Source organism: Heterodontus francisci, chromosome 14 (assembly GCF_036365525.1).
Source record: "Heterodontus francisci isolate sHetFra1 chromosome 14, sHetFra1.hap1, whole genome shotgun sequence".
NCBI lineage: Eukaryota > Metazoa > Chordata > Chondrichthyes > Heterodontiformes > Heterodontidae > Heterodontus > Heterodontus francisci.
In genome coordinates, this window is record NC_090384.1 from 93,205,438 (window position 1) to 93,228,971 (window position 23,534).

The 23,534-nt window shown below is 44.4% G+C and overlaps 1 protein-coding gene across 1 annotated transcript; it reads right to left on the reverse strand.

Annotated features, from left to right (window-relative positions):
• Positions 1-607: 607 nt before the first annotated feature.
• Positions 608-20,284, reverse strand: zgc:153993 (uncharacterized protein LOC767645 homolog). Its single transcript, XM_068046539.1, has 6 exons — positions 20,063-20,284; positions 15,438-15,486; positions 14,834-14,995; positions 13,841-13,976; positions 12,662-12,763; positions 608-2,979 (listed from the first exon to the last, which is right to left on the reverse strand). The coding sequence occupies exons 1-6, from the start codon at positions 20,127-20,129 to the stop codon at positions 2,878-2,880; spliced, it is 618 nt and encodes a 205-aa protein (XP_067902640.1). The 5' UTR covers positions 20,130-20,284; the 3' UTR covers positions 608-2,877.
• Positions 20,285-23,534: the final 3,250 nt, after the last annotated feature.

The window sequence follows — 23,534 nt, forward strand, 5'->3', positions numbered from 1 at the left end:
TGCCTTAGTTACCACCAGACTTGACTATTCTGACACACTCCTGATTGGTCTCCCAAATTCTATCCTCTGTAAACTTCAGGTCATTCCAAAACTCTGTTGCCCATATCCTGACTCACCAAGTCACGTTCCCCTATCACCCTTGTGCTTGCTGACCTACACTGACCCCTGGTCAAGCAATGTCTAAATTTCAAAATTCTTATCCTGGTTTTCAAATCCCTCCATGGCTTCGCCTCTCACTATCTCTAATCTCCTCCAGTCCCACAATCCCACCCCTCAAGATATCTGCGCTTCTCTAATTCTAGACTTTTGAGCCTCGCCAGTTCTAATCGCTCCACCATTCGAGACCGTGCCTTCAGTTGCCTCGGCCCCAAGTCTGGAATACCCTCCCTACACCTCTCCACTTCTCTACCCCTTTCCTCCTTTAAGACACTACTTAAAACGTACCTTTTTCACCAAGCTTCTGGTTCTCTGGTCTGATGTGACTCAGCGTCATTTTGTTTTATAATGCTCCTGTGAAGCACCATTTAAGTTAAAGGCACTATATAAACATAAGTTGTTGTTTTTGTTACCTAAATTTGTGTAACATTATACAGCATCCACAACTGAATTCAAATAGAGAAAAAGATTTTTTTTTAAATCACAATGTACTGACATAATTCAAATTGTAGCTTTTCCACAGTATGAAGTAAAATTGTGACATGTAAACAGGAAGTGAGCCCACAACCTTCCGACTCAGATTACCTGCAGTTTGAAGATAATATGATTATCACACAAGATGTTCCATAAATATCTACTGCTACATGGCCCGTTCAACAGTGATTCAAAGGAGTATCAAGTTTAGTTGAGTTTCGAGATACAGCACTGAAACAGGCCCTTCGGCCCACCGAGTCTGTGCCGACCATCAACCACCCGTTTATACTAATCCTACACTAATCCCATATTCCTACCACATCCCCACCTGTCCCTATATTTCCCTACCACCTACCTATACTAGTGGCAATTTATAATGGCCAATTTACCTTCCAACCTGCAAGTCTTTTGGCTTGTAGGAGGAAACCGGAGCATGTCTGGCAGAGCTCCAGTATTAAAGCCTGGCTCAGGTATAAAATTAAAACCCGACACGACCACAGCCAACCCGAACCCGAGCCGAGCCGAGCCGAGCCCAAGCCCTTTAATTTTTTTCGTGCCCAACCTGACCCGACACGAATTTCCTTCATCTGTTCCGGCAGCAGGCTATTCCTACAGCTGGTGTTACGGGGAATCATGAGTGAGCCTGATCCCGTGATTTCCCGGAAGCAGCGTCCAGTGCAACCAGAGCCCGAATGCTGGACTCGGAATTTCGACCCGACCCAAACCCAACATATGTAGTTGGGTCTAGGCGGGTTCGGGTCGGGTAGCCAGGCTTTATCACGTATGGAGTGAACTGAAAAGGCTAACAGAATACTGGTCTTTATTTCAAAGGGACTGAAATACAATTGGTTGGGGCGGCACAGTGGTTAGCACTGCAGCCTCACAGCTCCAGGGACCCGGGTTCAATTCTGGGTACTGCTTGTGTGGAGTTTGCAAGTTCTCCCTGTGACTACGTGGGTTTTCGCCGGGTGCTCCGGTTTCCTCCCACAGCCAAAGACTTGCAGGTTGATAGGTAAATTGGCCATTAGCAATTGCCCCTAGGGTAGGTAGGTGGTAGGGATTATGGGACTACTGCAGGGTTAGTATAAACAGGTGGTTGTTGGTCGGCACAGACTCAGTGGGCCGAAGGGCCTGTTTCAGTGCTGTATCTCTAAATAAAATAAAATAATGTTACTGTTATTTAAAGCTACTATACCCCATTTAGACTACTGCATTCAGTTTTGGGCACTGCACCTCAAGGAGGATATGGTGCTCTTGGGCAGGGATGCAGTACAGATTCACCAGACTGATACCAGAGCTAAAAAGGTTAAATAATGACCATAGGTTGCATAGATTAGGCTTGTTCTCCATTCAGCATAGAAACTTAAGGGCCGATCTAATTGGAGCATTTGAAATGGCTAAAGGATTTGACAGGATAGATAGAATTAAATAATTTCCTCCAGTGGGAAAGCCCATGACCTTAAAATTAGAGCTACGCCATGTCAAGTGATGTCAAAAAAATTTCTTCGCACAAAAGGATAGCGTAAATCTGGAATTCTCTTCCTCAAAAAGTTGTTGAGGCTGGAGGTCAAATGAAAATTTCAAAACGGAGAATGACCGATTTTTGTTACGCAAGGGTATTAAGGGATATGAAACCAAGGTGGATAGATCAAGTTAAGATACAAATCAGCCATGATCTAATTTAATGATGGAACAGGCTCCAGGGGCTGAATGGCCTCCGCCTGCCCTATCAATGCTACATTCCTGATTCTAACTGTTTAAAGGTGGATAAGGCCAGTTATTTAAAAAAACACAGTAAAAACTGCTGTACTGTTGAAAGTATTAAAAAGTAAAATACGTCTAACTGCTTTTTGAAGGTAACTTAGCTTCTTTAGATACCAAACCAACAGTTTTATCCTATGTTTTTGGCAACAAATTTAAAAAGTTCATGATACGCCATTAACACTTGCGGTGTTATTAGAAAGTACTTTGTCAGAAATACCCGCTGCAAGTTTTAAAAAAGTCAGCTAGTTGGAAAAACATTCCACTTCAAGCAACAAAAAAAAACGAATTCTAAGAAACAATGTAAAAAATTAAAAATCAAGTAATGAGGATAAATGTAAAACTGTCCAATGATTCACAAGTTCATGATTAGCAATCCCACTATTTCAAGTAAAACAGATTTGTACAGAGGATTCCCTTAGGTCCAGGTGCAAGAGAATTGGAGAATAAATCATTGGATTGCAGTCTGTGTATCGAACAGTGTTGTTAAGTCAATTTCAGTATCGCCAAAACGCCAGTAATTAGACCCGCTGAAAAGAATGCAAAAGTCTGCCATGTTGGAGTTCCAAAGTAAGAAAAGATCATCTCCTAAAAGAAAACAACAAATTAATTAATTGCAAATCAACAACTTAATGTCAAAGCAATCAGCATAAATATTGCAGAATATGAGCAGGATCGGTTAAAAGTAAAATTTAAAAATATACCAAATGGTGTACCAGAAGCAAGATCAGAACTAAAGAAAATGCGACTTTATAGTAACAAATGGGGCGGCGCAGTGGTTAGCACCGCAGCCTCACAGCTCCAGGGACCCGGGTTCGATTCTGGGTACTGTCTATGTGGAGTTTGCAAGTTCTCCCTGTGACCGTGTGGGTTTCTGCCAGTTTCCTCCCACAGCCAAAGACTTGCAGGTTAATAGGTAAATTGGCCATTGTAAATTGCCCCTAGTGTAGGTAGGTGGTAGGAGAATTGTGGGGATGTGGTACAGGATTAATGTAGGATTAGTATAAAATGGGTGGTTGACGGTTGGCACAGACTCGGTGGGTCGAAGGGCCTGTTTCAGTGCTGTATCTCCAAATAAATATTCTTCAATAACGTTCTTTATACCTATACAGTTCCCAGCTGAGGGGCTGTTTTTAAAAATTTGTTGACGGGATGTGTGCCAGGCCAGCATTTATTGCCCATCCATAATTGCCCTCGAGAAGGTGGTGGTGAGTCGCCTTAGAAACATAGAAAAATAGGAGCAGGAGTAGGCCATTCGGCCCTTGGAGCCTGCACCACCATTCAATATGATCATGGCTGATCATCCAAACTCAGTAACCCGTTCCCACTTTCTCCCCGTATCCCTTGATCCCTTTAGCCCTAAGAACTATATCTAACTCTTCCTTGAATATATTTAATGATTTGGCCTCAACTGCTTTCCGTGGTAGAGAATTCCACAGCTTCACCACTCTCTGGGTGAAGAAATCTCTCCTCATCTCAATCCTAAATGGCTTACCCCTTATCCTTAGACTATGACCCCTCGTCCTGGACTCCCCCACCATCGGGAACATCCAGTCTTGTTAGAATTTTGTAGGTTTCTATGAGATCCCCTCTCATTCTTCTAAACTCTAGCAAATACAAGCCTAATCGACCCAATCTCTCTTTATACGTCAGTCCTGCTATCCCAGGAATCAGTCTGGTGAACCTTCACTGCACTGCCTCTGTAGCAAGAACATCCTTCCTCAGATAAAGGAGACCAAAACTGCACGCAATACTCCAGATGTGGTCTCACCAAGGCCTTGTATAATTGTAGCAAGACATCCTTGCTACTGTACTCGAATCCTCTCTCTATGAAGGCCAACATACCATTTGCCTTCTTAACTGTCTGCTGCACCTGCATGCTTACTTTCAGCAACCGGTGCACAAGGACACTGCACCTCCCCCTTTCCCAATCTATCGCCATTCAGATAATAATCTGCCTTCCGTTTTTGCCACCAAAAAGTGGATAACCTCACATTTATCCCCATTATACTGCATCTGCCATGTATTTGCCCACTCACTCAACCTGTCCAAAACGCACTGGAGCTTCACTGCAACTTCCTCACAGCTCACACTCCCAACCAGCTTTGTGTCATCTGCAAACTTGGATATATTCCATTTAATTCCCTCACCTATATCATTTAATATATATTGTGAATAGCTGCGGTCCTAGCACTGATCCCTGCGGTACCCCACTAGTTACTTCCTGCCACTCAGAAAAAGACCCGTTTATTCCTACTCTTTGTTTCCTGTCTGCCAACCAGTTCTCTATCCATGTCAGTACCTTACCCCCAATCCCATGCGCTTTAATTTTGCACCCTAATCTCTTATGTGGGACCTTAAAAGAAAACCTTCTGAAAGTCCAAATACACCACATCCACTGGTTCTCCCTTATCTAATCTACGAGTTACATCCTCAAAAAATTCCAGTAGATTTGTCAAGCATGATTTCCCTTTCGTAAATCCACGTTGCCTTCATGAAGCACTGCAGTCCTTGGGGTGTAGGTATACCCACAGTGCTGTTAGGGAGGGAGTTCCAGGATTTTGACCCAGCAACAGTGAAGGAACGGCAATATAGTTCCAAGTCAGGATGATGTGTGGCTCGCAGGGAACTTGTAGGTGGTGGTGTTCCTATGCATCTGCTGCCCTTGTCCTTCTAGATGGTAGAGGTCATGGGTTTGGAAGGTGCTGTCGAAGGAGCCTTGGTGAGTCACTGCAGTGCATCTTGTAGATGGTACACATGAATGCTACTGCGCGTCAGTGTTGAAAGGAGTGAATGTTGAAGTTGGTGGATAGGGTGCCAATCAGGTGGGCTTTATTCTGGATAGTGTTGAGCTTCTTGAGTGTTGTTGGAGCTGCACCCATCCAGGTATGAACATTATTGAAGAATATTTGTTAATACAAAATTGTATTTTCCTCAGTTCTGGTGTTGCTTCCATTCTGGTTCACCATTCACTGTCCCTCCATGGTCTCGCCCATCTCCATCATTGTAACCTTGTCCTGCCCTACAACCCTCCAAGATCTCTGCCTTCCTCCAATTCTGACCACTTGTGCACTCCTGATTTTCATCACTCCACCAGCCAGTATGATGCGAGGTAAATAGTCCATACGTCCCAAAGATTGGCAGATCGTATCAAACAATATGTCCCTTCTGCTGTTCGCAACGGGCAAGGAACAGGCCGTACCCAACCAGCCCATGCTTGCAAAACTCAAAACACAATGTCCAACATTAGATATGATTCCGCAATTGGACAACATTTGCTAAATAATCCACAGTGTGCTAAGAATTACGCTGACAACCAATTTAAGACTGTCAGTCGGGCTCGCAGTGTGGTGTATTTGCATGTACTGGAAGCTACATATATTAATACACTGGACAGACAGAGAAAATATGTACAAACATTGCGCCTGTTTCAGCTAAACAAAATAAGTAACAGCCATTCGCTGGTTCATTCCTCAGGGCAATGCCTTGACCAGAGTCCAGCTGCCTGGTTTAAATTTTAAACAAAGTTTGGCAGTTAACTATCAGTCACCATAAACTGGTGCATTTGCCATGACAATGCCTCTGCCAATCAGAGTTCACTTGCCAACCAATCAGCACTCTCTTCTCATGCAGTAGAAGTTGTTGTTTTCCCTTACATTGGTTATTCTTGCAATTGTCCTGATGAGTGGGGAGGCAGTGGCGTAGTGGTATTATCACTGGACTAGTAACCCAGAGACCCAGGGTATTCCTCTGGACATGGGTTCGAATCCCACCACAGCAGAAGGTGGAATTTGAACTTAATAAAAAAAAAAAATCTGGAATTAAAAACTAGTCTAACGATGGCCATGAAACCATTGTCGATTGTTGTAAAAACCCATCTGGTTCACTAATGTCCTTTAGGGAAGGAAATCTGCTGTCCTTACCTGGTCTGGCCTACATGTGACTCCAGACCCACAGCAATAAGCACTCTTAGATGCCCTCTGAAATGGCCGAGCAAGCCACTCAGTTGTACCTAACCACTACGAAGTCTATAAAAAGGAATGAAACCGGACGGACCACCTGGCATCGACCTACGCACCGGAAATGACAACAGCAAACCCAGCCCTGTCGACCCTGCAAAGTCCTCCTTACTAACATCTGGGGGCTTGTGCCAAAGTTGGGAGAGCTGTCCCACAGACTAGTCAAGCAACAGCCTGACAAAGTCATACTCACGGAATCATACCGAACAGACAATGTCCCAGACAATGCCATCACCATCCCTGGGTACGTCCTGTCCCACCGGCAGGACAGACCCAGCAGAGGTGGTGGCACAGTGGTATACAGTAGGGAGGGAGTTGCCCTGGGAGTCCTCAACATCAACTCCGGACCTCATGAAGTCTCATGGCATCAGGTTAAATATGGGCAAGGTAACCTCCTACTGATTACCACCTACCACCCTCCCTCAGCTGATGACTCAGTACTTGTCCATGTTGAACACCACTTGGAGGAAGCACTGAGGGTGGCAAGGGCACAAAATGTACTCTGGGTGGGGTCTTCAATGTCCATCACCATGATTGGCTCAGTAGCACCACTACTGACCGAGCTGGCCGAGTCCTAAAGGACATGGCTGCTAGACTGGGTCTGCGGCAGGTAGTGGGGGAACCAACAAGAGGGAAGAACATACTTGACCTCATCCTCACCAATCTGCCTGCCGCGGATGCATCTGTCCATGACAGTATTGGTAGGAGTGACCACCGCACAGTCCTTGTGGAGACGAAGTCCCGCCTTCACATTGAGGATACCGTCCATCATGTTGTGTGGCACTATCGCCGTGCTGAATGGGATAGATTTCGAACGGATCTAGCAATGTAAAACTGGGCCTCCAGGAGGCGCTGTGGGCCATCAGCAGCAGCAGAATTGTACTCAACCACAATCTGTAACCTCATGGCCCGGCATATCCCCCACTCTACCATTACCATCAAGCCAGGAGACCAACCCTGGTTCAATGAAGAGTGCAGGAGGGCATGCCAGGAGAAGCACCAGGCATACCTCAAAATGAGGGGTCAACCTGGTGAAGCTACAACCCAGGACTACTTGCATGCCAAACTGCAGAAGCAGCATGCGATAGACAGAGCTAAGCGATCCCATAACCAACGGATCAGATCTAAGTTCTGCAGTCCTGCCACATCCAGCCATGAATGGTGGTGGACAATTAAACAACTAACTGGAGGAGGTGGCTCCACAAATATCCCCATCCTCAATGATGGGGGAGCCCAGCACATCAGTGCGAAAGATAAGGCTGAAGCATTTGCAACAATCTTCAGCCAGAAGTGCCGAGTTGATGATCCATCTCGGCCTCCTCCTGAAGTCCCCAGCATCACAGATGCCAGACTTCAGCCAATTCGATTCACTCCACGTGATATCAAGAAACGACTGAAGGCACTGGATACTGCAAAAGCTATGGGCCCTGACAAATTTCTGGCAATAGTACTGAAGACCTGTGCTCCAGAACTTGCTGCACCCCTAGCCAAGCTGTTCCAGTACAGCTACAACACTGGCATCTACCCTGAATGTGGAAAATTGCCCAGGTATGTCCGGTACACAAAAAGCAGGACAAATCCAACCCGGCCAACTACCGCCCCATCAGCCTACTCTCAATCATCAGTAAAGTGATGGAAGGTGTCATCAACAATGCCATCAAGCGGCACTTGCTTAGCAACAACCTGCTCAGTGATGCTCAGTTTGGGTTCCGCCAGGGCCACTCAGCTCCTGACCTCATTACAGCCTTGGTTCAAACATGGACAAAAGAGCTGAACTCAAGAGGTGAGGTGAGAGTGACTGTCCTTGACATCAAGGCAGCATTTGACCGAGTATGGCATCAAGGAGCCCTAGCAAAACTGAGGTCAATGGGAATCAGGGGGGAAACCCTCCGCTGGCTGGAGTCATACCTAGCACAAAGGAAGATGGTTGTGGTTGTTGGAGGTCAATCAACTGAGCTCCAGGACATCACTGCAGGAGTACCTCAGGGTAGTGTCCTAGGCCCAACCATCTTCAGCTGCTTCATCAATGAGCTTCCTTCAATCATAAGGTCAGAAGTGGGGATGTTCGCTAATGATTGAACAATGTTCGGCACCATTCGCAACTCCTCAGATACTGAAGCAGTCTGTGTAGAAATGCAGCAAGACCTGGACAATATCCAGGCTTGGGCTGATAAGTGGCAAGTAACATTCGCGCCACACAAGTGCCAGGCAATGACCATCTCCAACAAAAGAGAATCTAACCATCTCCCCTTGACATTCAACAGCATTACCATCGCTGAATTCCCCCACTATCAACATCCTAGGGGCTACCATTGACCGAAAACTGAACTGGAGTAGCCATATAAATACCATGGCTACAAGAGCAGGTTAGAGGCTAGGAATCCTGAAGTGAGTAACTCACCTCCTGACTCCCCAAAGCCTGTCCACAATCTGCAAGGCACAAGTCAGGAGTGTGATGGAATACTTTCCACTTGCCTGGATGGGTGCAGCTCCAACAACACTCAAGAAGCTCGACACCATCCAGGACAAAGCGGCCCGCTTGATTGGCACCCCATCTGCAAACATTCACTCCCTCCACCACCGACGCACAGTGGCAGCAGTGTGTACCATCTACAAGATGCACTGCAGCAATGCACCAAGGCTCCTTCGACAGCACCTTCCAAACCTGCGACCTCTACCAACTAGAAGGACAAGGGCAGCAAATACATGGGAACACCACCACCTGCAAGTTCCCCTCCAAGTCACACACCACCCTGACTTGGAACTATATCGCCGTTCCTTCACTGTCGCCGGGTCAAAATCCTGGAACTCCCTTCCTAACAGCACTGTGGGTGTACCTACCCCACATGGACTGCAGCGGTTCAAGAAGGCAGCTCATCACCACCTTCTCAAGGGCAATTAGTGATGTGCAATAAATGCTGGCCTGGCCAGCGACGCCCACATCCCGTGAATGAATAAAAAAAAGAGTGCAAGACAAAAAGCCTCGACAATATATCTCTATTTTCACCAAGCCTCAAGTTCTGTACTACTAAATGGTTATGACTGTCTTAGATACAAGTTAGACAAGGAAAAATTAACCAGTGGTACAAGGACTAGGGGACACAGATTGAAGGTTTTGGGCAGATACAGGGGAAATGTGAGAAAGAACTTTGTTCCATTTTAATGCAGCGAGTGGTAATGACCAGGAGCTGGCTGTCCACAGTGCTGCTGGAATCCGAGACAATCAGATGATTTCAAATGGAAATTGGATGGGCACGTGAAGGAAATAAACTTGCAGGGGCACAGGGATCGAGCGCGCGAGTTGGGACTGACTGGATTGCTCCATGGAAAGCTGGCATGGACACAATGGGCCAAATGGCCTCTTTCTCTGTCGTAAATGACTCCATGATTTCAAGAATTCCAAGTTTCCACTACCTTTTGTGTGAAGGCAGCCTTTCTGACATCATCCCTTAGCTGACCCACCAGAGGAAATAGCTTTTCTATACCTACTCTATCAACTTTACTCACCTTCACCATGTCCATCGGATCACCCCTTAATTCTTCTATACTCAACGCAATGTAAGCGTTATCTATGCAACCTGTCCTCGTAATTCAATCTTGATATGCGGTGTCAAGAACTGAATGCAGTACTCTGGCTTAGAAAGCATCCACTACAGATTTACCAGACTGTTGACAGGGTTGGAAAACTTCAGATGAGGAAAGACTTAAGTTACAAAAGTGCATACTATAAACACGGATATTTACTACATTACAGATGAAGGGTATGTTCATATGTTTTTGATAGAATTAATATGAAAACAGCTAGGCGTTGCGCAAACGACTACTGGCAACACCTATGCAGCCATATTCAGCTGGCCTCAGACACCGGAAACATCAGAGGAATGTATGATGGCATGAAGAGAGCTCTTGGGCCAACCATCAAGAAGATCACCCCCCTCAAATCTAAATCGGGGGACATAATCACTGACCAACGCAAACAGATGGACCGCTGGGTTGAGCACTACCTAGAACTGTACTCCAGGGAGAATGCTGTCACTGAGACTGCCCTCAATGCAGCCCAGCCTCTACCAGTCATGGATGAGCTGGACATACAGCCAACCAAATCGGAACTCAGTGATGCCATTGATTCCCTAGCCAGCGGAAAAGCCCCTGGGAAGGACAGCATTACCCCTGAAATAATCAAGAGTGCCAAGCCTGCTATACTCTCAGCACTACATGAACTGCTATGCCTGTGCTGGGACGAGGGAGCAGTACCCCAGGACATGCGCGATGCCAACATCATCACCCTCTATAAAAACAAAGGTGACCGCGGTGACTGCAACAACTACCGTGGAATCTCCCTGCTCAGCATAGTGGGGAAAGTCTTTGCTCGAGTCGCTCTGAACAGGCTCCAGAAGCTGGCCGAGCGCGTCTACCCTGAGGCACAGTGTGGCTTTCGTGCAGAGAGATCGACTATTGACATGCTGTTCTCCCTTCGTCAGATACAGGAGAAATGCCGTGAACAACAGATGCCCCTCTACATTGCTTTCATTGATCTCACCAAAGCCTTTGACCTCGTCAGCAGACGTGGTCTCTTCAGACTACTAGAAAAGATCGGATGTCCACCAAAGCTACTAAGTATCATCACCTCATTCCATGACAATATGAAAGGCACAATTCAACATGGTGGCTCCTCATCAGAGCCCTTTCCTATCCTGAGTGGTGTGAAACAGGGCTGTGTTCTCGCACCCACACTTTTTGGGATTTTCTTCTCCCTGCTGCTTTCACATGCGTTCAAATCCTCTGAAGAAGGAATTTTCCTCCACACAAGATCAGGGGGCAGGTTGTTCAACCTTGCCCGTCTAAGAGCGAAGTCCAAAGTACGGAAAGTCCTCATCAGAGAACTCCTCTTTGCTGACGATGCTGCTTTAACATCTCACACTGAAGAATGCCTGCAGAGTCTCATCGACAGGTTTGCGTCTGCCTGCAATGAATTTGGCCTAACCATCAGCCTCAAGAAAACGAACATCATGGGGCAGGATGTCAGAAATGCTCCATCCATCAATATTGGCGACCACGCTCTGGAAGTGGTTCAAGAGTTCACCTACCTAGGCTCAACTATCACCAGTAACCTGTCTCTAGATGCAGAAATCAACAAGCGCATGGGTAAGGCTTCCACTGCTATGTTCAGACTGGCCAAGAGAGTGTGGGAAAATGGCGCACTGACACGGAACACAAAAGTCCGAGTGTATCAGGCCTGTGTCCTCAGTACCTTGCTCTACGGCAGCGAGGCCTGGACAACGTATGCCAGCCAAGAGCGACGTCTCAATTCATTCCATCTTCGCTGCCTTCGGAGAATACTTGGCATCAGGTGGCAGGACTATATCTCCAACACAGAAGTCCTTGAAGCGGCCAACATCCCCAGCTTATACACACTACTGAGTCAGCGGCGCTTGAGATGGCTTGGCCATGTGAGCCGCATGGAAGATGGCAGGATCCCCAAAGACACATTGTACAGCGAGCTCGCCACTGGTATCAGACCCACCGGCCGTCCATGTCTCCGTTATAAAGACGTCTGCAAACGCAACATGAAATCGTGTGACATTGATCACAAGTCGTGGGAGTCAGTTGCCAGCATTCGCCAGAGCTGGCGGGCAGCCATAAAGACAGGGCTAAATTGTGGCGAGTCGAAGAGACTTAGTAGTTGGCAGGAAAAAAGACAGAGGCGCAAGGGGAGAGCCAACTGTGCAACAGCCCCAACAAACAAATTTCTCTGCAGCACCTGTGGAAGAGCCTGTCACTCCAGAATTGGCCTTAATAGCCACTCCAGGCGCTGCTTCACAAACCACTGACCACCTCCAGGCGCGTATCCATTGTCTCTCGAGATAAGGAGGCCCAAAAGAAAAAAAGAATATGAAAATACAGTTTCTTCTAAATGGGGAGTCATCAATTTAAAATACTAAAAGAAGTGAAACATTAAGAGATTTTCTAAAACAAAATGATTCTATAATCTTTTGCCACGGGAACTAATTGAGGCAGAAACTTTTGTACCTTTTTAAAGAGAACAGTGGATGAATATTTTAAGCACAGGGAAATCTAAGCATATGGGAGTTTTGGATTGCTCTGGCAAAGGGCTGGCACAGATATAAATGGGCCAAATAGCCACCTTCTCACTTAAGAGGGTTGTAAACATTTATGCCTCCATGATTCCACAGTGTAGCCCTTCCGTAGTTTTGCCCCAATTTCATGCAAATACTAACACTTTAACTTACCCATCCGCCTTGTTGCTCAATCCATGGAATAACACGGGTGTGAATCAAATCTAAAGACCAATTGATTATAGGTTGAATCATTGCTCTTAGTTTTGTCAGTGCCTGCAAAGGGATGGTAAAGTTACTGAAAAGCAGCATAAAAAGAAAGCGACCACCCAATATTCTTCCTTCCGTATCTCTCCTGAAGATATACATTTTTTTGTTGGATTACAGATCAGTAGGTGCAACCCACTCTTTAGTACTCCATCTTATTATTCATAAGCACGGCTACAGAGTGTTGGCAGGCTAGCCACGGGTGGTATCATCAGCGAGCCTGACTCTCTTACGTGACGTTTACATGTAAATCGAACAGGAAAGGATGGAAAGGAGACGATGCAAGCAACTAATCTGCCAGGTGCTATTAGTTTCACGTCTGGGCCGAGGTGGAAAGAGGCTTCAAGCAAATCAAGTTGCGGGACGTAAAAGCCACCCCCTCCACCTGCCTGGTCTTCCTGGCCCAAATAGAAAAGACAGTTTTTGCCTTGTCTTAAAGAGCCTCCTAAAATTGAAAGGACTTAATTAACATGGCAGGGATGAGAAGTCTTTGCACAGCTAATTTAATGCACATGCACCCCATGCCTGCCAGTCGGGGTGGGTTAAAATTGCTTCCCTCAATAAACTTTGCAGCAGAGGAAAATTGATAATGGTGGTTATATCATGGACACTTAAGGCCAATTGTAGCACCACAACTGCAAATGTACATACACTCAACTAACAGCACAGCATTGGACGGTGGGTTGCAATAGCACTTTCTGGGCTATATAGCTTAATTAACTCTTCTGCTATAGGTTGGCGTGCAGGAGTGAGAATGTGGAAGATTCAATGAATTATTTTCTCTGCTCAATGTCACTTGTGAGTTTATTCTACGAATTCAAGGCATGCATCTCAAAATGAAAAAAGTCATTTTAACCAGATTTATATTTATTTCCATAATTACTTAAATAATAAACAGTGGAATGGAACCCACTTCCACTGGCCTTACTTTACAATCTAACACACTACTTTTATTAGTGCAAAACAATGTGAACATTGTAGGGCACAGAAACACAGAATGAAATTACAGATTTGATCATCACCTACAAATATTTATTACACATACTATAGCTCATTTTACATAATAATGCAGATATTTCACCTTACCTTAGAAACAAGCTTGCCTGCAAAATAGAGGAAGGTTACAATTCGTCCCCAATTCAAGCCATCAGCAACCAATATCCCTTCAGCCACTTTGTATAATACATCTCGGATGTTTTCAAAAGGTACATTCTCGATTACACTGTTATCAGAAAACATTAAGTAAAGAAAATTTCAGTCGTCTGTAGCAGTTCAACATTTGCTAATATCTTCTCTTAAACAGTAAGTGCATACTTTTTCTGTCGCCTCTAAAATACTAAGATGTCACATTAGTTTTGAACATGATTGCAGTCTGAGCTTGCTGCACTGGACTAAGATCAACAAAAATTAATTTTCTTTGCCTCCTCTCCTGAAAGTATGGACTAATGTTGGGATAAAGTTTCATAAAGGCCCTCTGTTAATTCACCCAAATAGCCAATGTGTGTGAACTATGATAGACAAAAAAAGGGCTTAGATTGCTGAAGATAATGGCGCCAATGGTGAAGTGATTAAAATCAGGATGTGTAAGCGGCCAGAATTGGAACAGCACAGCAACCTCGGAGGATTGTAGTGCTGGAAGAAGTGACAGAGATAAGGAGGGGCAAAGCCACAGTGGAATTTAAAACAAGAATAAGAATTTAGGCCAGGAAAGGTCAGTGAGCAGAGGGGTGATGGGTGAATGAGACTTGGTGCGAGTTAGAATATGGGCAGCAGAGTTTTGGATAAGCTTAAGTTTATAATGGAGCAAAGTAAGAGGCCGATCAGGAAAGCACACATGACACATCATGTGAGGCATATGGTTGCCTTGCCAGAACCAAACTAACTCATCCATTGGCGGTGGGATAGCAGAATTCAAACATAAATTGAAGTTGATGATTTGAGGAGTAGGTTCTCAACCCTGGACTCCAGCATTCTACCACTGGCACTACTGGGAGACTCCAAATATAATAATTGCCAGGTGAGTTACAACACAGGAAACAATAAACAGTAAACCCTTCCATATGTTGCCCAGTTACATACTGTTGCAGTTCAACATTTCTGTTCAGCTCATCCCCAATTTTCTTCAAACTCTTGCATATTTCCTTGATTGTAGGCTCATCAATCTCACTCCTGGTACCACCAAGATCCTCGGGGCTGAGCTGGGCTTGCGGATCTTCTTCGTGGATTGTCTCCAGGACAAACCTGCACGCCAATTTAAAAAGAAGAAGATTTTAGAATTATGTCCTTCTAATTTAAGTTATTCCTTACATTTAGAGGCCTTCTACCATATAAATTGTATATTCTTGTTAACTAAAGTCCTGGCTTACTGCATATACATTTTTGAATAATTAGTGCCTGCTTCATGTTTTCTATATCACGATGACTACACTTCAGAAGATCTTTTGAGGCAACCTGAGGTCGTGAAAAAGGTGCAGATTAGTTGCCATCATGTCATGATCATTTTAAATGAAATAAATGTACAGACTACTCCACGAGAAAACAAGATTTGGCTCTAAACTGTTTTATATTAAGGTTTCCAGTAGAATACACAGAGCAGTAACAATTATAACAGTAATGTTGTTTTATCAACTGACATGACAAAGATATATAGAAAGTTGAAGGTAACGTTAAGGTAGATACCAACCTACGCAAGAGTGCTCCAGATTGTCTATTTAGAGTCCTGTTAACTGAATCTGGAAAAATAAAATCAAAATTTATTATAAACTCAAAAGTTACAGATTTTGATTATGTCAATTTGGATTAAATTTGCTCACTGCAAAGGGAAACTGACGAAATTTGAGGGGGAGGGGGAGGAGGAGAGAGGGGGAGGAGGGGGAAGAGGAGAGAGAGAGAGACCCCTAGACACCTTTCTCACCTGGTCGTAACATAGGGTTACAGGCAGATGATATTACGGAGGTAACAGTGGGAAATCTTTGCATTGAGAGGATATGGATTCTGAAGCTCAACTCTGGGTTGAATAGGGTGCTATGATTGCAAATAGTCTGGTTCAGCCTGAGACAGTGGTGGAGAACAGGATGGAATCAGTTACCATGGACTGACAATGATGGCTTTTATCTTCTCAACATTTAGCTTAAGCAAACAGTAGTTCAACCTAGACTGGATAACAGACAAGCAATCCAACAACACAGAGACATTAAGAGATATAGCGGAAAGATAGAGGTAGGCAGCATCATCATTCATGTGAAACCTGTCTCATGTCTGCAGGTGATGTTGACAAGGAACAACATGTAGATGAGAAAGAGGAAGGGGCCAAGGATAGATCATTGTGGGACTCCAAAGGTAATCGTGCCAGGGCAGGAAGAGAAGCCATTGCTGGAGATGCTCTGGCTATGATGCCAGATGGGAATCACACCTACATGGAGGCATCAGGGGCCATCTAGGAGGACCCGAGACAAACGGACAAGGTTCCAACGAAGTCCGCTGCCATCCTCAGCAGCAATATTCAAGAATACTACCTGATGCAGATGGTGACTTCATGAACATCTACATCTATGCTTCCCTTGACTAACAGGCTTCCAGATGAACCAGTACATTCAAAGTAGATGTTTTGAATCCTGGCACTTTGGGGATTATTTGGAGAAAACAATGGAAAGTGGTTTCCAAGAACATGGCAGCATCATCTAACGGGACAAACTAAGCAATAGCATCATGTCTGTCCTCCAACCCCAGATCCACCACAAATGGCTGCCTACAATATGGTGGCCTCCCTTTTGATGGCTGCAATCAGGGACATGCCCTACAAAAATAAGGAACAGATGGCAAAATCAGGGACCCTCTCAAGTGTCTCAGATTGAGGGAGAGAGGTGTGGGTCCAAGACTAGTTTTTAAACTTAAATAAGGGCAATTATGAGGGCATGAAAGCAGAGCTAGCTAAAGTGAACTGGCAAATCAGGTTAAGGGATAGGTTAATAGAGATGCAGTGGCAGACATTTAAGGGGATATTTCAGAATACACAAAATAGATACATTTCAACGAGAAAGAAAAATTCTAACGCTGGGACCCGCCATCCGTGGTTAACTAAAACAGTTAAGGATAGTATCAAACTTAAACAAAACCCTATATTTGCACTTAGATGGGAGGCAGGTCAGAAGATTGGACAGAATATAAAAAATAGTAAGATGACTTAAAGATTGATAAGGAAGGTAAAATTAGAGTACGAGAGAAAGCTAGCTACAAATATAAAAAGACAGATAGTAAGAGTTTCTATAGATATTTAAAAAAGAGAAGAGTTAACAAAGTGCGCGTTGGTCCTATAGAAAGTGAGTAGGGGAATTAATAATGGATAATAAGAAGATGGCAGATGAACAGATATTTTGCATCAGTCTTCACTATTGAGGATACAAGTAACATCCCATTTTTTACTGTAAATCAGGAAATGGAAGGGAGGGAGGAACTTAAGAAAATTACAATCACCAGGGAAGTGGTAGTGAACAAATTTTTGGAACTGCGGCTGACAAGTCCCTGGGTCCTGATGGACTTCATCCTAGGGTGTTAAAAGAAATGGCTAGTGAGATTCTTGATACATTAGTTTTAACTTTCCAAAATTCCCTAGATTCAGGGAAGGTTCCGTTAGATTAGAAAATAGTGAATCTAACTCCTTTATTCAAAAAGGGAAAGCAGGAAACTACAGGCCAGTTAGCTTAACATCCGTCTTAGGGAAACGTTAAAGCAGGGCATTTAGAAAAATTCAAGGTAATCAGGCAGAGTCAACATGGATTTGTGAAAGGGAAATCATGTTTAACCAATTTATTGGAGTTCTTTGAGGGAGTTAAAATGTGCTGTGGATAAAGGGAACCAGTGGCTGTATTGTACTTAGATTTCCAAAAGGCATTTGATAAGGTGCCACATCAAAGTTTACTGCAGAAAATAAAATCTCATGGTGTAGGGGGTAACATATTGGCATGGATAGAATATTGGCTAGCTAACAGGAAACAGAGAGTAGGCAAAAATGGGTCATTTTCTGGTTGGCAAGATGTAACAAGTGGTGTGCCAAAGGGACCTGTGCTGGGGCCTCAATTTTTTACAATTTCTATAAATGGCTTAGATGAAAGGACCAAAGGTATGGTTACTAAATTTGTTGATAACACAAAGATAGGTAGGAAAGTAACTTGTGAAGGGGACATAGCTGGGCTACAAAGGGAATTAAATAGGTTAAGTGAGTGGGCAAAGACTTGCCAAATGGAGTATAATGTGAGAAAGTGTGAAATTGTCCACTTTGGCAGGAAAATTTTTTAAAAAGCATATTATCTGAATGGTGAGAGATTGCAGAGCTCTGAGATGCAGAGGGATCAGGGTGTCCCAGTGCATGAATTGCAAAAGGTTAGTATGCACGTAATTAGGAAAGCTAATACAATGTTATTGTTTATCCCAAGGGGAATTGAATACAAAGTAGGGAGGTTATGTTTCAGCTATACAGGGCATTGGTGAGACCACATCTGGAGTACTGTGTACAGTACTGGTCTCCTTATTTATGGAAGGATGTAAATCCGTTGGAGGCAGTAGTGAAGGTTTACTAGACAAATACCTGGAATGGGCGGGCTGTCTTACAAGGAAAGATTGGACAGGCTAGGCTTGTATCCGCCGGAATTTAGAAGAGTAAGGGGCGACTTGATTGAAACATATCTGATCCTGAGGGGTCTTGACAGGGTGGATGTGGAATAGATGTTTCCCCTTGTGGGAGAATCTCAAACTAGGGGTCACTGTTTAAAAATAAGGGGTCACCCATTTAAGACAGAGATGAGAAATTTTTTCTCTCAGAGGGTTGTGTGTCTTTGGAATTCTCTTCCTCAAAAGGTGGTTGAAGCAGCGTCTTTGAATATTTTTAAGGCAGAGGTAGATATATTCTTGATAAGCAAGAGGGTGGATGGTTCTCAGGGGTAGGTAGAAATGTGGAGTAATCAGTTCAGCCATGAACTTATTGAATGGCAGAGCAGGCTCAAATTGCCGAGTGGCCTACTCTTGCTCCTAATGCGTATGTTCGTAGATTGTGGAGGATTTCTGAATTTTGTTAAGAAACCAAACTCTTCTGCTTTAAACAATTATTGACTGTGTCAAACATTGCATGAACACGAGAAAGTGTTACATAGAGACAGAGTTATACAGCACAGAAACAGGCCCTTCGGCCCACTGTACAGTCACTTAAAACATTGTTGGTGACTTTGAGCAGAGCAGTCTTGGTGCCATCAGCAAGGCAAAACCCAGGCAGAAAACTAAAGACCCTGAAATCAATCATCATGAGAATTTAAGCATCTTGAAGACTCACACCAGGTGAGGGGCCGTTCTTGGGACACAAAGGGTGCTGAAGAAATTCCAGCTTTCAAAATATACACCAATTTTCTTTCCGTTCTAACAGTTATATTGCTTTTCTACGAGTTGCAGGACAAGGAGACACAAAGCTGGGAGGTTGAGGCATGTTTGCAGATCTTTCCTTCTTTGGGTCAGCGTGCATAAACTCCTCATACTAGGCACTGAAGTGGAGTGCAAGGATGAACAGAGACCGAGAGCAGAAAAAATAATATCTGGGTGAGCAGCACAAAGTCCTGACTGCAACTGAATCGCAGAGTCATTGGTGACTGGGTCTTACTTTCTTTCTCAGTTCCTTTTCTCAAAACTATTCTATTCACAGACTCACCTTCATTTGATAAAATCCTTTTGCTCGCTCGCTCTCTCCTGACTGCCAGCCCCCTCTGCCTATTTCACCTGCCATTTAGATCCTTGCAGCACAGGCGAAGGCCAGTTGGCCCATCATGCTTATACTAGCAATTTATCCTGCAGTCTCTTCGTGGGTTGACTTCCCTCCCCGAGTTTCTTCTCTGGGCCGGGCTAGCCTTTACCAGCTGCATTTCCCAAATACTTCCCTACCTCCAGATCCCATGTCACTGCCCCCAAAGGCAGACACTCCAAAGCAAACGGACAAGCTTCGAATTTTTGCTGTACCCAGTGAATTGTTATGGTCTGGAATGCCCTGTCTGGAATGGATGGTGCTAGCATATTCAAAAGGGATTTGGACAGATACTTTATGGAAAGAAAATTTGGGGGGGGGGGGTGGAAGAGCATTGGGGAAGTAGGGACTCTTTCAAAAGAGCTAGCACAGGCAAGATGGGCCGAACGGTCTCCTTCTACGCTGTATCATTCTCTGAGAGGGTCAAACAGGGGATGAGTGGAATTTAAGGTCGGTTAGAAGGTCCAACCCAAGCAACAAGAGACAGGGAAGATCTTTTCCCCTTGGAGACATTTTGATGCACTTACCAGAGCCCATTGCTGCTCTCCGGTCAGTCTTCTCTCCGGGATCGTCACTGCCACTAAAACTCGCCATGTCCCAACAGCTCGAACACAATGTTAAACACCCTAAACAGCAACAACCCTTCCAATAATAAACTCACTTCCGCCTTTTCTGCCGTTGCAGACACCGTGAGGTCACTTCTTATTATCACCCTTCTCGCGTCACCGGAAAGTTTTTTTTTACACACTCTCAAGTCCAAACTTCACATTCAACTTTTTTTTGTTGGGAATTCCCACCCCTCCGCCTTCTATTGGCTCCCAGCTCTGGTGAGGTCAGGGCTAAGGCGCAGTTGGCCCTTTTTATTGGTCATCGAGGCTGTCAATCAGAAAGCTCTCAGCGCTTCGTGTTGGTACAAGTCAGAGAGGCTCTCCTGGGCTTGGTATCTGACGGCTTGAGTCTCGACTTTGGGGGAATTCCACACACACACACACTAAAAAGGACAAAAAATCCAATGCCATATTTCTGACACAGAGGAATGTTAAAGGGAGGAAAAACACATCAGGCATGTCAACTGCTGAGGAAATGACATGGGTGGATCTTTCACCAGATCTAAACATTTTGTTTTTCCATTTGCCTGATTGTCAGCTTTCGAAAAACATCCGAAGGGTCACTGACCCGAAACGTTAACTCTGCTTCTCTTTTCACAGATGCTGCCAGACCTGCTGAGTGGTTCCAGCATTTCTTGTTTTTATTTCTGAGCTCAGTACCTTGGTAAGTGAGGTTTATTGAGAATTTTCTACAGCTCAAGACAAATCTGAGTTGTAGCCGACCACAAGTTGCATTGAAATGACACCAGATAATCAGATTTTAAAAATGGCACATAGCCAAAGAAGGAGACACTTGGAAGCATAACTATAAGAACAGACAAAATTGTAGGTTTTTAAGGAGTGGCTTTAAGCAGGAGAGGTGGAGGTGCTTAGGGAGGGAATTGTATAGCTTAGGGCTTGGATGGCTGAAGGCACAGCTGCCAATTATGGGGAAAAGGGAGTGGGGAGGAATTATTGCAGAGTTTCTGTAGGGTTACGGAGATAGGAGGGACAGTAATTTGGAAGAAAATTTCAAATTTGAAGCATTATTGGACTGGGTGCCAATGTCCTCCAGTGTGATCATTTGTTTCTCCAGACCTGTGTGGTGTAATTCACATGGCACTACCTCCTCTGGCTTACCAAGTGCATCTTCTAGGGTTTGTGTCACTGTTGCCCTATGTGTGAGTGAACTATAAGAAGAAGAGCTAACAAGAGCAGGATTGTAGTAGTCCTGAGTTTGGGAGAGGCCGGCAGCTTCACTTTCTCTTAGACGCTTGATGCTCCTGTAGTCAATGGTTGGCCAGTGTGGCCTCCTCAAATGGAGTCAGAAGATAGTAATTTTGAGACCTTTATCCAATTTCTATGTATAATTTTGGGCTAGATTTTACCGAACTCCCCCCGACATTGGGTTTATTGGCGGGAGGGGGCGGAAAATGCCGCCAGAAGAGGGCCACCACGCTCCCCAATGCCGGGAGGGCGCGGCCCGATATTACCAGCAGCGGCGAGGCCTCGTGGCCGCCCGCCCGCCAGCCACTCAGCGAGGGGACCCCAATTTGAATATTTAAATAAATTAAAATGATCGATTTAATTAAGCTCACGTCACTGCTTGATGTCTCGCTGCGATCTTCGGCCCAGTGGCCGGCATTCCCACCCCTTTGGATACCCATTCGGGGAAACGAAGCACAACCCTGCTGGGGAGGGGGTGGGGGAGGTAGGTTTATCAGTGCAAGGTGGAGGACGGGGTTAAATTAACATCATGGGTGTCGGGGATGGTGGGTAGGGTTGTAGTTGAAAGTTTGTGCAGTTTAGGGGGGGCAAGGCCAGATGGTAAAGGTAAGTGTTTTGGGGGGGAAAGGGCAAATAATTAATTTAATTGCTCTTTGGGGGGAGAGGGGCAAAAGTGATATTTATTTATTTTAATTCAATTTACTTTTAAATACTTAAATTAGTTGGTAGGTTGACAGCTCTTTAAAAATGACGTCAGCACAAACAGCTGATGTCATTGCCAGCGACGGACAGCCTGCCCCCTCCACATGATTGGGGGGCTGGGGGGAGGGGGCGGCACGCCTTGTGGATGCAAATGAACCGCCGCATTTTATTGGTCTCTATTATTATCTGTGTTCCCTACAGTAAAATATATTACTGGCTTTTATTTGATTCACAGGAATACCTTGGTTATATGTTTCCATATGTGCACTGAACTAATGAGTCATGAATTGCAAAGAATTGGATTCAGAACAACTAGAAACTGAAAGATATTGAACGTAGGGAGTGAAAATCCATGCACTTCTGTCACATGGATCCAAAGGATGGAAAGGGTTTAGCTAGCAAGGCATGGGGGAAGGGGTCGTATTATTGCCTTCCAAATGCCCTCTGGGCCAGAAAGAAATTCCTCATCTTGGAAATGGATGGATTGGCTTAACCCTTTGAGGACTCCAACAAAATCAGAAACATAACAATTGGTTCCCTGCATTTCCTGAATTGTATTTTTATTAAAAAAACAGTCTTCGAAATTTGTGCAAAATCAATGTAATTGTTACGTACTGATGAAAATGGTGTACATTTTGAAAGCTGGAATTTCTTCAGAGCCCAATGTGTCAATATTGCCCTTTATGTCCTGTGAATGCCCCTCACCTGGTATGATTGTTCAATATCTTGAAAATGTTTGATTTCCATGATAATTGATTTCTGGACCTACTATGATACCAGTTTGAGCATTTGCCTTTGTCTACGATGGCCTGGATTTTGCAGCAGAAATAACAGTAATGATATCAACACTCAGCGTTATTAAAGTTTAAATTGGAGAGCAATTTTTAACAACTGCAGATGTTCAGTTATATGTGGAAATCAGGAGGTTGTTGTCCAAGTGCCATGCTCCTGCAGAAGCTGTACTATACCTATATCTCACTGAGAGACTCAGAATTGTAACACATGGAATGGTGTGAAGTTGCAGAACTTATATGATAGGTACCCATTAAATGTGCCAGAAAAAGTTAGTGCTTGTCCATTTCAGTGTAAGCATATTTGTAATGGTGAAATAAGTCTTAATTACTGCTAAGCTACCTCTCTGGCGCTGAAAATTAATGTTTACAAGTGTGAAGTCTCATTCCTTCAAATTTTAACTATAGTTGGTGATTTTTAAAGATGTAAATAAAATTAGTTTTTAACTGCTTTCTGTCTGTTTTCTCTTTCTCTTACATCTTTCCTTCCCTCTCTTTATTTCACTTTCTGTACATGATTTTGCATTCAATTAACTATTCTAACTTACAATTCTTGGTTTAAACTCCGCATGTCTCAGTAAAGATTCTTCAGTCTTACTGCTTAGGGAGACATCCCATTGCTTCTCCTGTTCACACAGGTCCAAGATCCACTGTAGAGGGCACCACACTGTTTCATCTCTCTAGTCACAGCA